Below are 14,343 nucleotides of genomic sequence, written 5' to 3'. Positions count from 1 at the left end.
GATTCAGCCGGTTCGCACCTATTTGGGAGAACCAGTTGTAAAAAGCAGTTCGGAGAACTGGTTGTTGGAAGAAATCTCCTTTTGGTTTTTTCCCCCTCTTTCCAGGGCTAATCCTGTAAGGAAGGCAGGAAGGAAACATCCTGGTGTTGTCTCTAGCTTAATCTTTACTGCCCTGCTTACAGAAACTGCCTCTCCGGTTAACCCTCATTACATTGTAACAGCGAAGGCGAAGCACCCATCGACCGGAGTGATGTTGAGTTAGCCACGCCCACCCAGTCACATGACCACTGAGCCACGCCTACCCAGCGGGTAATTAGGGCTGAGAACCGGTTGTTAAATTATTTGAATTCCACCACTGATTCAGTCACTGACTAGCAGAGCAAAGTAGAAATGTTTTAGATGAAATATATACCCAGATGAAGCTTTCCTGGGTTTTTGGTGCTATTTTTTAAAAAAAAAAAAAACCAAAGTGAACTTCCATCTTGGATGAAGGAAAAAGACGGATTAGCGGATTTTACCTGTTCGGTGAAAATCTCTTGGGTGAAGATGGTTTTCATGCGACTCAGAGAACTGGGCTTGATGACGATCTGAAATAAAAGGAAATTAGGAACACTGATGTTGTCATGATGGGGTTTTCGGTACAGTCCATGTTCCTCACAATACCGTATTTTTCAGAGTATAAAATGCACCAAGATTTTGAAGAGGTAAATTTAAGGGGAAAAAAAAGTTTGTGCACTTTGCAGGCCTCCAAAACCCTCTGCACACCTTGTTTTCTTGTGAAAAACGGGCCATGCAGAGAGTTTGAGAGGCCTGCAAAGTGGGGGCTGGGGGGGGGGGGGGCGGCAAAAACGAACAAAAAACGGTCCTTCTTTTCATTAGACTACAGATACCCAGTTCCTGAAACTGTTTATCGTACTCAGCCTCCACTTTTCGGGGGATTGGCCCAAAGTCACCCCAGCCGGCTTCCAAACTTAGACTGGGACTAGAACTCTTCATCTCCTCCTTTTTAGCTGGTGCCTTCTCCACTAGACCAGGGCTCTCCAAACTTGGCAACTTGAAGACTCTTGGACTTTCAGCAAAGCTGAAAGTTGAAGTCCACAAGCAAAGCTGACTGAGGAACTCTGGGAGTTGAAGTCCACAAGTCTTCAAGTTGCTAAGGTGGGAGAGCCCTGCGCTTAGACCAGTTCTCAAATAGTGGGGCGCCCCCCCCAGGGGGGGCGCGAGGCTCCATAAAGGGGGGCGCGAAGGCTCCCTTTCCATCTGGGTGCAAACAAGGAGCCAGGAGCAACAGGCGGGGTCCTGCCACCACGTTCAACAGTTTGCTTTCAAGTGGGCTCAGCCCGTGTGTAAATCTCCTCTTGCAACCCTCGCTTGCTCTGGGGATGAAGAGTAGCGGGCGGCTGCGAGGGGGTGCTCAACCCTCGCACGCCCTGAGCCGTCGGAGCTGCTTTCGGGCTTACCTGCCGCGATCAGAGGAAGAAGCCTGGACGCTGCCAGCAGGACTAAGGCGGCGGCGCTGGCTGCGCCCATGCTGGTGCCGGCCAAGAACGAGGGACAAGGGGGCCGCAGCCGCCGGTGCACAAAGAGGTCTTTGTGGCCTCACTCGCGTCTCCTCTGGGCTAACTGGCGGCGAAGGCGGCAACGGCGGCGGCGAACTGGAGTTTCCCGATGAGGTTGCCTGTCCGACCAGCCCCCGCTGGCTCCTGGCTGAGGGAGGAGCTGCCGCTCCGCCTTCTCCGAGCGGGATCCGCGCCCTGCAACTGGCCGCGGCGGGCGAGGGGAAGCAGGAGCTGAGGCCGCCTGGTGGGCGCGGACGTCCCTTCAAGCTGACCAGCCTCTTGCTCGGGCTACCCTGCAGCCCGCCGGCCGACCAAATGACTGAACTACAGTCCCAAAGCGAAAGGAAAGCGGTCGGGCGGAGGGGGCGCTCCCTTCTTTTGGCAGCCCCCATCCGGTGAAGGAAAGGACGGCAGAAAGGCCGTCCTGGCCCCGGGCGCTGTGCGGGACTTCGGTAACCAAACATGAAAGAAAGATTGGATGCCACCGGGGCAGCCCGCGTTGCTTTGCAGCTTCATTGGAAGGCCCAAATTGGAAGCAAAGCCAATCAATTTTAGTGGGTCTTAACTCTCTGGTAGATAAGACACAACAGTGTCACCCAGCATCTGACTTCTCGTCGGAAGCGTTGCATTATTCAATACAGTGTTATGCAGAGGTGTACTTATAACAATTTTATAGACAAATGATACTATTTACAGTCGCGCGGGGTGGGGGGGCGCGAAATGTTTTCTTCTTCCTAGGGGGGGCATGACAGAAAATAATTGAGAAGCACTGGCTTAGACCAAACTGACTCTTGGATTACATCTGGGATGTTTGACAGATCATAGAGGCGGCTTCAGGAAAGTCGAGCAGGAAGGCCTGCAGCTCCAGGCCCAGCGGTGGGAGTGGACCACTTACCTTCATCCCCAAAGTAGAGCACACCAACTCGATGATGGCACTGAGCTGGTTGCTATGGAAATACATGGCGACCAATAACAGCATCTCACCAAAGGAAGCTGAAACTCCGGAAGTGCTGTCGGAAAAGGAAGGTGGGGAGGAGAAGAGGCCAAGTTTTTTTCATTGGGAATATTTTGCAGATTCGGAATAGAGCTGGAGGGGACCGTGGAGATCTTCTAGTCCAGCCCCCTGACCCTAGACCATTTCAGACAAGTGACTGTCTAGTCCAGGGGTGTCCAAACTTGGGAACTTTAAGACTTGTGGACTTCAACTCCCAGAATTCCCCAGCCAGCCATGCTGGCTGGGGAATTCTGGGAGTTGAAGTCCCCAAGTCTTAAAGTTCCCAAGTTTGGACACCCCTGGTCTAGTCTCTTCTTAAAAGCTTCCAGTGGATGAAGCACCTACAAGTTCTGGTGGCAAGCTGTTCCACTGATTAATTGTCCTCACTGTTAGGAAGTTTCTCCTTAATCCCAGGTTGCTTCTTTCCTTGATGGGTTTCTTGTCCTGCCTTTGTTGCTTCAGAAAATAAATTGAACCTCCCCCTCCTCTCTTTCTCACAGCCTCTCAAATACTGGATTACTGCGATCATGTCTCCCCTAGTCCTTCTTTTGTCTAGACTAGCAAAAAAAAAAAAACAATCCTGCAAGCGTTCTTCATATGTTTTCATTTCCAGGCCTTTCATCATCTTAGTTGCTTTGCACTTTTTCCCAAAAATCTCAACATCTTTTATTTGCAAGGTGGGGAACCAAAACTGGATGCCGTATTCCAGGTGTGGCCTTACTAAGGCTTTACAAAGCGGAACTAATACTTCACACCATATTGCAGCGCACACTGTTAAATTTGGCAAGGGCAGGGAAAAGGCCTCTCACCTTTCAAAATAAGCTTCTTCCTTGATCATCCAACTCAGCCACATCACCATCAGCTGCTCCTGTTCTGGGGTACTAAAGGGATAATTGTGTTAGAATTGGAAGTTGGACAAGTTTATGTGCTATTGCTACTCGGGACAAGTTCATAAAATGGGGCAAGCCTCACTCAACAGCTGTCTTGCTTAACAAGAAATATATGGGGCACAATTGTGACTGCGAGTCGAGGACTACTATAGCAGATTATTCTGCTGCTGTAGAAATGGGGACCCCCTGCCCTGCAATGACATTTTTTTCCCTTTCTTCAGGGGATACTCCGGTTACTCAAAGGGTACCTGACCAGCGTGGAGAAAGCAAGCAGCATGCAGAAAGAGAGCGACACAAAGCGGACTCCTGCCGGAGTGGCCGGTGGGCGGCTGGTCATGAGCTGAAGTAGCTGCTCTGCTTCTTCGTCGGTCGGCCTGCAGGATGAGACAAAGATGGGATCAGCTGCATCTTATGGGCTGGGCGTATTTCCCCCCTCCCTCCCCATGCTGGGGTCGTTTGCAAGAGAGGTCTTCTAAACCAGGGGTCCTCGACTTTTTTAAAGCACGCTGGCTGGGGGATTCTGGGAATGGAAGTCTACCCATCTTAAAGCCTGCTGGCTGGAGAATTCTGGGTGTGGAAGTCCACCCATCTTAAAGCAAGCTGGCTGGGGAATTCTGGGAGTGGAAGTCCACCCATCTTAAAGCACGCTGGTTGGGGAATTCTGGGAGTGGAAGTCCACCTATCTTAAAGCATGCTGGTTGGGGAATTCTGGGCATGGAGGTCTACCCATCTTAAAGCCTGCTGGCTGGAGAATTCTGGGTGTGGAAGTCTACCCATCTTAAAGCCTGCTGGCTGGGGAATTCTGGGAGTGGAAGTCTACCCATCTTAAAGCCTGCTGGCTGGGGAATTCTGGGAGTGGAAGTCCACCCATCTTAAAGCATGCTGGTTGGGGAATTCTGGGAGTGGAAGTCTACCCATCTTAAAGCATGCTGGTTGGGGAATTCTGGGCATGGAGGTCTACCCATCTTAAAGCATTCTGGCTGGAGAATTCTGGGAGTGGAGCTCTACCCCTCTTAAAGCATTCTGGCTGGGGAATTCTGGGAGTGGAAGTCCACCAATCTTAAAGCATTCTGGCTGGAGAATTCTGGGAGTGGAACTCTACCCCTCTTAAAGCATTCTGGCTGGGGAATTCTGAGAGTGGAACTCTACCCCTCTTAAAGCATGGCAGTTGGGGAATTCTGGGAGTGGAAGTCCACCCCTCTTAAAGCATTCTGGCTGGGGAATTCTGGGAGTAGAACTCTACCCATCTTAAAGCATGGCAGCTGGGGAATTCTGGGTGTGGAAGTCCACCCATCTTAAAGCATGCTGGTTGGGGAATTCTGCGAATTGAAGTCCACCTATGTTAAAGCATTCTGGCTGGGGAATTCTGGGAGTGGAACTCTACCCATCTTAAAGCATTCTGGCTGGGGAATTCTGGGAGTAGAACTCTACCCCTCTTAAAGCATTCTGGCTGGGGAATTCTGGGAGTGGAACTCTACCCCTCTTAAAGCATTCTGGCTGGAGAATTCTGGGAGTGGAACTCTACCCCTCTTAAAGCATTCTGGCTGGGGAATTCTGGGAGTGGAACTCTACCCCTCTTAAAGCATTCTGGCTGGGGAATTCTGGGAGTGGAAGTCCACTCATCTTAAAGCATTCTGGCTGGGGAATTCTGGGAGTGGAACTCTACCCATCTTAAAGCATTCTGGCTGGGGAATTCTGGGAGTAGAACTCTACCCCTCTTAAAGCATTCTGGCTGGGGAATTCTGGGAGTGGAACTCTACCCCTCTTAAAGCATTCTGGCTGGGGAATTCTGGGAGTGGAACTCTACCCCTCTTAAAGCATTCTGGCTGGGGAATTCTGGGAGTAGAACTCTACCCATCTTAAAGCATGGCAGCTGGGGAATTCTGGGTGTGGAAGTCCACCCATCTTAAAGCATGCAGACTAGGGAATTCTGCGAATTGAAGTCCACCTATGTTAAAGCATTCTGGCTGGGGAATTCTCGGAGTGGAACTCTACCCATCTTAAAGCATGCTGGCTGGGGAATTCTGGGAGTGGAACTCTACCCATCTTAAAGCATGCTGGCTGGGGAATTCTGGGAGTGGAACTCTACCCATCTTAAAGCATGCTGGCTGGGGAATTCTGGGAGTGGAACTCTACCCCTCTTAAAGCATTCTGGCTGGGGAATTCTGGGAGTGGAAGTCCACCCATCTTAAAGCATTCTGGCTGGGGAATTCTGGGAGTGGAACTCTACCCCTCTTAAAGCATTCTGGCTGGGGAATTCTGGGAGTGGAAGTCCACCCATCTTAAAGCATTCTGGCTGGGGAATTCTGGGAGTGGAACTCTACCCATCTTAAAGCATGGCAGCTGGGGAATTCTGGGTGTGGAAGTCCACCCATCTTAAAGCATGCAGACTAGGGAATTCTGCGAATTGAAGTCCACTTATGTTAAAGCATATTGGCTGGGGAATTCTGGGTGTGGAAGTCCACCCATCTTAAAGCATTCTGGCTGGGGAATTCTGAGAGTGGAACTCTACCCCTCTTAAAGCATTCTGGCTGGGGAATTCTGGGCGTGGAAGCCCACCCATCTTAAATTTACTAAGTTAAAACTGATGGGAAAAATGGGATCAAACTGAGATATGTATTTTTCCTCAAACAACGTTCCCACTACACATGTTGGACCTCAGCTGCTACCATCCCATGAATGGCCACAAAAGGGACATCTGAGCCACCACCCGCAAAGATGATCATTGTAGGATGACTTAAGTCCCCGGAAGACTATCAAGGCCTGCTCACTTTAAGCCCGCAATGCCCATCAGAGCACAGTAGAGACGCAGGAGGGCGCTGGCCTTGACGACATGTTCCTCCTTCAACCCAGAATAGACCGAGATGTTGGGCTCCATATCTGGCTCGGCCTCCTCGGGGATGTGCAAACTGCGGACGGTGGGAAGTATCTCCATCAGTTCCAGCAGCAGTTGCCTCCTCATCTGCCAAAGCACGGAGCGGATGTTCTCCCGTTTGCGCTGCACAAGAAAAGGGAGAGAAAGAGAAGGAGAGAAGGTAGGAAGGGGAAGAGGAAGAGGAAGAAAGGGAAGGGAAGAAGGAAGGGGAAGGAGAGGAGGATGGAAGGGAGAGAAAGAAGGAAAGAGGGTAGGAGGGAAGAGGAATAATGGTAAGGGAAGAAGGAAGAGGAAGGAGAGGAGGATGGAAGGGAGAGAAAGAAAAGGAGAGAAGGTAGGAAGGGGAAGAGGGAGAGGAAGAAAGGTAAGGGGGGAAAGGAAGGGGAAGGAGAGGAGGATGGAAGGGAGAGAAAGAGAAGGAGAGAGGGTAGGAAGGGGAAGAGGAAGAGTAGGAGTAGGAGAAAAGTAAGGGAAGAAGGAAGGGGAAGGAGAGGAGGAAGGAAGGAAGGAGAGAAGGGAGGGAGGGAGAAAAGAAAAGGAAAATAAGGTGGTGTTACAACAGGAGGAAGGGATGGTAAATAAAGCAACCCAAACTGTATATTATAACCTATTAAATGAACCTATTAAATTTCAAGGTTTTGATAACAATCTTTAAAGCGCTCCATGGCTCAGGACCTAGTTACTTGCGGGATCATATTCTGCCCCATACATCCCTGCGACCAATTCGCTCGCACAGAGAGGGCCTCCTCCAGGTGCCGTCCACTAGACAGTGTCGGGGGGCGGCGCCTAGGAGTAGAGCCTTCTCTGTGGCGGGCCCAGCCCTATGGAATGACCTCCCTCCGGATATTAGGAATACCTCTGACCTCCGCTCCTTTCGTATTAAGCTTAAGACCCACCTATTCCAAGTAGCTGGCCTGGCTCAACTTTGATCTAACCATATCGCTCCTGACGGGTTTTTAATTGGGTATTTTAATTATATTTAATTATTTAGGGGTTTTTTAATCACTGTATTCTAATTGTTTTTTATTCATCAGCCGACCTCCTCCTTGTGTATGTCTCGGTATATGTCTCTGTTATATGTTTGTTTTGTCCACATATTTATTTCATATGTTTCATTGTACGCCGCCCCGAGTCCTTCGGGAGAGGGTGCGGCTAACAAATAAATATTTATTTATTTATTATTTATAAATAATAAATGTATAAGAATGACAAATGTAAAGAAGAATAACAATTATGTGAATGTATACTTAAAATGGTACGTCAGAGGAACACAACCAGACACCCCCTGGGCTTTCGAAATAAAATTTCACAAGCAAACTAAGATCATTTAGAAATCCAACCTAAAACGAAGGAGAGACATTTCCTGACACTGAGAACAACGGATCTCTGAAAACAGCTCATCTCCAGAAGTTGTGATGCTCCATCCCTGGAAATTTTGAAGAAGAACCTAGACGGCTATTTTTCTGAAATGGTACAGAGCAGGGTTGTCAAGCTCAATTTCATTGAGGGCCGCATCAGGAGGGTTTTTTTTGAGCTCGGGGAGCCGGGATGGAAGTCGTCAGAGTGGGCACGGCCAGCTCAATGTCACTCACGTTGGGGGCCCTGTGGCGGCCTGAGCACTCCACCAGTGAAAACGGGCTCCCGAGCTCCATTTCCACCTGTGACGGCCTCTTGCAACCTTCTGCCAGTGAAAACGGAGCTTGGGAGGGCCACCCGCAACCCACACGAGCTCCGTTTTTCCTGGCAGAGGCACCGCAACAATTATGGGAAAGGAACTATAAAATGACAATGGCAACAGCATACAAAGAGAATTTATATAAAATGTTTTATAGATGGCACATGACTCCCGAAAGATTAGCAAAAATGTTTAAGGAAATGTCACCAATTACCAGGAACATATTATATGTGGTGGACATGTAGAGACGCAAAAAGCTATTGGGTTAAAATACAATCATGGTTAGAGAAAATGATACATCAGCCCAAAGAATTTAAGCCAGAGATATTCTTATATATGTATGTGTGTGTGTGTGTTGTATTTGTGCTAATAAATAAATAAAGGGAGACTAGTATAGATCTATTTCAAGCTATTTTAGCTCTCATCAGCTAGCCATACCCTTACTGGGAATCGAACCAGGGCTGTATTGCATATTAGTCCGATGTAATTGCCACTAAGCCACAGGCTCTCTTCCTTATCGGCTAGGCCAGGGAAATAGGTATGTATTTGTGTTACAATACAAAAGGGGGAAGGAAGGGGACCAGCCAGCGGCAAAAGTATCGGTTGCAGTCTCGGAGCATCGAGACTGCATGTCCGTATTGTCGCAACGTTGGCTCCTCCTCCTGAGATATTCTTATTAGGTATTCTACCAGAGAAATATACTAAAGAAGGCTCATAGCTGATTGTACAAATAATAACGGCAGCTAGAATTGTATTTGCACAAAATTGGAAAGCAGACAAAATCCCATCAGAAGGAGAGATAATAAAGAAGATATTAGATTGTGCAGAAATGAATAGGTTGGCATTGAGAATAAAGGACAAAGAGGAATCAGTGTGCTACAGGGCATGGGGGCGATTTTATGATTGGCTTGAAAAAAGATAGAAAGAGAAAGAGAAAGGAACAAAGCACAAAACAAATAACTCAAGACGACACATTATTAAATCAGGGGGAGAGGGAATAAGAAAGTATGAAAATGTAAATACACAGGCAGAAAAATGATCTGAATTGACAAATGTTAAACAGCAATTATAAGAATGTACATTTAAGAATGAATTTGAAAGGAAAAATAAAAAACTTTTTTCAAAAAAAAACCTCAAAACATTGTTAGAGACCCCACATTTTATGGTCTGTTTCTGTTGCTCCCCTTTGGGAGGAGGTTTTGACGTATTTCTAGCAGGACTATCAGAGTCTGTAACAGCTAATTATGGTCCCTAGGCTGTCCATCTGATAAACTCGCACAATTCATTTTTCTTGTCATGTACATGTACATATCCAAACTAGACAGTATTGTTTCTCTGTGTCATATAATATATGTGGGTATATAATAATACAATAGCAGAATTGGAAGGGACCTTGGAAGTCTTCTAGTCCAACCCCCTACCTAGGCAGGAAACCCTATACCGTTTCAGACAAATGGCTATCCAACATCTTCTTCAAGACTTCCAGTGTTGGGGCATTCACAATTTCTGGAGGCAACTTCTGTTCCACTGATTAATTGTTCTCACTGTCAGGAAATTTCTCCTCAGTTCTAAGTTGCTTCTCTCCTTGATTAGTTTCCACCCATTGCTTCTTGTTCTACACTCAGGTGCCCTGGAGAATAGCTTGACTCCCTCTTCTTTGGGGCAACCCCTGAGATATTGGAAGACTGCTATCATGTCTCCCCTGGTCCTTCTTTTCATTAAACTAGACCTACCCAGTTCCTACAACCGTTCGTCATATGTTTTAGTCTCCAGTCCCTTAATCCTCTTTGTTGCTCTTCTCTGCACTCTTTCTAGAGTCTCCGCATCTTTTCTACATCGTGGTGACCAAAACTGGATGCAGGATTCCAAGTGTGGCCTTACCAAGGCATTATAAAGTGGTATTAACACTCCCCTTGATCTTGATTCTCTCCCTCTGTTGATGCAGCCTAGAACTGTGTTGGCTTGTTTGGCAGCTGCTGCACACGGCTGGCTCCTATTTAAATGGTTGTCCACTAGGACTCCAAGATCCCTCTCACATTTACTACTATTGAGCAAGGTACCATCTATACTGTACCTTTGCAATTATTTTTCCTTGCCTAAATGTAGAACCTGACTCTTTTCATCATTGAATTTCATTTTATTAGATAGTGCCCAAGGTTCAAGTCTGCCAAGATCCTTCTGTATATGGATATATGCATAGTCTTTTATCATGTTTATTTAGCATATATTGGAGGCAATGACGAAATTTCATTTTAATGTATGCTGATCGGTGTACATTTAAAGTGACAATAAAGTTATTCTAAGTCTAAATCTAACTTTTGTTTGCCACAGCTGTTAAGTGAATCACTGCAGTTGTTAAGTGAATTGCTCTGTCCTTAAGTGAATTCAGCTTCCCCCATTGACTTTGCTTGTCAGAAACTGGCTGGGAAGGTCTATAAATGTTGGTTAAATGACCCCAGGATGCTGCAGCTATCATAAACACATGCCAATGGCCAGTCACCCAAATTTTGATCATATGACTGTGGGGAATGCCACAGCGGTCGTAAGTGCAAAAACCGTCAGAAGTCACTCCTTTCAGTGCCATTGTAACTCTGAGCAGTCGCTAAATGAATTGTTGTAAATTGAAGACTACCAGTATTGGCTATGATCTTTTCCTCTATCAAGCACAGATGTTCTCACCTGTTGACCGTTCCGGATAAATGTTCCAAACCAGGTCCGAACTTTGGCGTTCGTCCCAAGCAACAAGCCACTCACAAAGCAGATCAGGTCACTGACTCCATCCTCCGAAAACTCATTCTTGGTGTGATCCAGTGTCAAAGCCACGCCAAGTCCTGGTAAGTGACATTCCTCCACCTAAGCACACAAGAGCATCTTAAAATTTGGCTGCAAATTTACATCAGAAAGGATGTCTTCCCTTGCCAGATGGCTGGAAGGTACATACGTAAGAGCACGTGGTAACTTTATGTTCCTTGCGTGAGGGAAGCCACATCCTTTTAACCATGTCGCTAACTCAATGGAGTATGCACATCGCCCTGAACCACATGGCAATTTCGCAGACTAGTTTGATGAGGAGACAAAAGCCAAAAGATCGTGCCCAGAGGCGTTGCCTACAGAAATCGCTTGGACTTTTTCTCTCCCACTCTTTACAGAGTTTGGAGAGGAAGGGACAACAAGAGAGTAAGCAGGCACACAATGGAGAATACCATATTTTTCAGAATATAAGACACACTCCCCCCCCCCCCATTAAAAGAGGTTGAAAATTTGGATGCATCTTATACACCAAATGAAGCCCTGCCCACCCGCTGGCCCCAACACTTTGGCTTCTGCCTCCTAGCAATTTGCCTCCTTGCAACAAGCAGCAAACAGCCTGCTTCAGTTTCAGCTTCAGCACAACCTGATTAGCACAAGCAGCTGATTGTCAGTTGGATGGCCTCCCAACCATCAGCTGTTTCAGGCTGCAGGGATTGCCATTGCCTATTGCCGCCTCCACGCGACCCATTTTCGGCCTCTGCATGCCCCATTTTCCACCCATTCTGATCCCTGCCACCCAGAAGGGGCGGAAAATGGGGTGCCTTGAGACCGAAAACAGGGCATGTGGAGGTGGCAGTAGGCTATGACAATCTCTGCAGCCTGAAAAAGTTGATTGTGCTAATCAGGCTGTGCTGAAACTAAAACGGGCTGTTCGTTGTTTGCTGCAAGGAGTTAAATTGCGGGGAGGCAGAGGCAGATTTTTTTTCTTGTTTTCCTCCCCAAAATCTAGGCGTGTCTTATACTTTGGAGCGTCTTATATTCCAAACAATATAGTACAATGGGCTGTTTGCATCGTGAGGTGCACTTGCTGGCACCAGTGTTTTGATTTGATAAATACTCTCTATTGCAGTGATGGCGAACCTTTTTCACCTCGTATGCCAAAAGGATGAGGACGCATGTGTTTGGGTGCCCACCCCCATAATTTAATGCCCCCCACGCCGTGCCCCCTACACGTGCTGAGTGACGCCCTGCCCGCTGCCCTGTGCATGCGTGCATGGCTTTCTTGTAACCTGGGGAGGGCGAAAATGGCCTCACACACACACACACACCCCGGAGGCTGGAAACTGCCCATTCCCCGACTTCTGGTGTGCCCAGTAGGCCCGTTTTTTGCCCTCCTCGGGTTCCAGAGGCTTTCTAGGAGCCTGGGGAGGGCAAAAATGACCTCCCCCACTCCCCCCTGGAAAGCCTCCCAGAGGCTGGAAATGGCACATTTTCTGACTTCCAGCGGGCCAGGTAGGTTTGTTTGTATTGGAGGCCTGCCGGAGGCCAGAAATTGCCTGTTTTCAAACTTCCGGGTTGCCCGTTGGGCCATTTTTCTCCCCCCGGAGGCTTCAGGAGGGCGAAAAACGGCCAAAAATCAAGGCCAAAAAATCAGCTGGCCAGTGCGCACATGCGCGCTGGAGCTGACCGGGCAACGTCTCACGTGCCCTCAGAAATGGTTCCGTGCGCCACCTGTGGCATGCGTGCCATAGATTCCCCCTCACGGCTCTATTGCGTGACTGCTTATTCTCTTGCAATCTCTTCCTTTCCAACATCTCTGCTTTGCATGTGTGGGGGGGGGGGGGGGGGAAAGCCAGGCAGAGGACCACCCAGGCTGACCATAATGGTGATCACCGGACTAAGGAAACACTGCGAAAGTCGTAAATGTGGTCGCCGCTTATCAAGTCATTTTTTTAAAAAATCATAATTTCATTAAATATTATAATTACAATAGTAAAAATGCAAACTAAAAAGAAAAATAAAGAGTAGAAATTGTAGAAGTTTTTTAAAAAGGGGGGGAAACAATGTAATGGAAAGAAAAGATATAATAAAGAAAAAGAGAAGCAATGCAGTGTCCTTGGTACTTTCTTGCAGACGTTTCATTATCAAACTAAGTAACATCATCAGGGCTACATAGAAAGTAGGGTTTGGTCTCACGTTATGTGCAAGTGGCTTGCACTGTCAGTGTTGGTGGGAGTGTTCTTGAGAGGTTCCTTGATTGGCTGTTAGCTTGTCTGTCTGCGTTGGTAGTTTCTTGATTGAGGAATTGTTTGCTTCAAGATTCTTGCTTTCTGGTGTTAATCTTGTCGTTAATCTCTGTTCATTTGGGTGTTGATTGCTTTTTTTAAAACAATTTTTATTTGTTTTTAAACAAGGACAAACAAACATAAAAATAAAAATAAACCCATTTTCCATTACAAGTTGTAGAAAGTGTGTCAGTTGGTTATAGTATTTCCATGTATCTCTTCCATAGTCATCACCTGCTTTTCATATCAAATAGTATATTTTAAATTCACCTACATTCATGTATATCACAATTATTATATCTCAACCTTAATTTGACTCTAATTGTTTTTACATCCTTTTATATATAATATTCAAAATCTAGAATAGGATTATATGATAACATTCCATTAAATCATCCTAAAATCATCCAATTGCAATTCATCTTTATAACATATTCTAGATAAAGCTTTTAAACCTCCTCTCATAATCTCCATATATTGTTTATATAAAATTTCATATTATCAAACTAGTATATCTATATGTATTGTTATCATTATTAATTATTAAACTATAGCTATTGTTGCTTCATTTTATACATACTACTAGTAAACTAAATTTAGCTTAATTTTTATTATACATTTTCATTGCATCAACCTGTATCCCTCCAGCAATAGTACGGTCTTATATCTCTTGCCATTTGTAGCATTAATGTTCTAGTTACTTTCTTAATAAATCTTGTATAAACCTCCCTTGGCAACATGCTATTCCTTTCGTATCTCACAAAAGCTTGAAACCCAATATCTGCTCTTTCCATCAGCTTATCTTTGGTTATCGCTAGTGCTTCTGTCAAGATTTCTCTCCTTATCTCCGTCAATTTTTCTCTCTTTTCTTCTTCTGTGCTTTGAAGTCTGGGGTAGAGTTCCAATCCATCTATCTCCCCTTTCCATATTCCGCTCTTGCCATTACCAACCACGCTCACTTTGTTGTCAGTATCCACAGTTTTCTTATCTCTTTGCTCATTTTTTCCTTCCATCTTTTGAACTCTATCTTCCACTTTCTTCACTTGGTAAACATCCTCAGTTTCTCCATCTGATTTTTCTGTTTTGTATTCCATATTCGCCAAACTCTTTTCAATTCTCTCTGTCACAACTAATAGATTTTGAATTTCAAGCATAATCATTTGCAATGTTACAGTTTCTTTTTCCTGTTGGGCCATTCTTTCAGTTTTGCAGATACTGCCGCTATAGGGTTCAAGGCTATTTTAATAAACTTCAAACAGGTTCATTTATTATCTTTCAAGTCAAAATGTTGTTTTCTCCCCAATAGCTAGTGAT

The 14,343-nt window shown here is 46.1% G+C and overlaps 1 protein-coding gene across 1 annotated transcript in view; it reads right to left on the bottom strand.

Annotated features, from left to right (window-relative positions):
- INTS2 (integrator complex subunit 2) overlaps positions 1–14,343 on the bottom strand; it is a 53,308-nt gene that overhangs the window by 29,788 nt on the left and 9,177 nt on the right. Inside the window, exons 7-12 of the mRNA XM_081945391.1 lie at positions 10,673–10,846; positions 6,215–6,441; positions 3,692–3,817; positions 3,363–3,434; positions 2,455–2,569; positions 519–587 (exon numbers count right to left, since the gene is read on the bottom strand). Coding sequence (XP_081801517.1) covers positions 519–587; positions 2,455–2,569; positions 3,363–3,434; positions 3,692–3,817; positions 6,215–6,441; positions 10,673–10,846 — 783 coding nt within the window. The remainder of the gene's footprint in view (positions 1–518; positions 588–2,454; positions 2,570–3,362; positions 3,435–3,691; positions 3,818–6,214; positions 6,442–10,672; positions 10,847–14,343) is intronic.

The sequence above is a fragment of the Natrix helvetica genome (assembly GCF_964273705.1).
Source record: "Natrix helvetica genome assembly, chromosome: 2".
NCBI classification, from domain to species: Eukaryota; Metazoa; Chordata; class Lepidosauria; order Squamata; family Natricidae; genus Natrix; species Natrix helvetica.
This window is presented reverse-complemented; position numbering and strand designations above follow the sequence as displayed.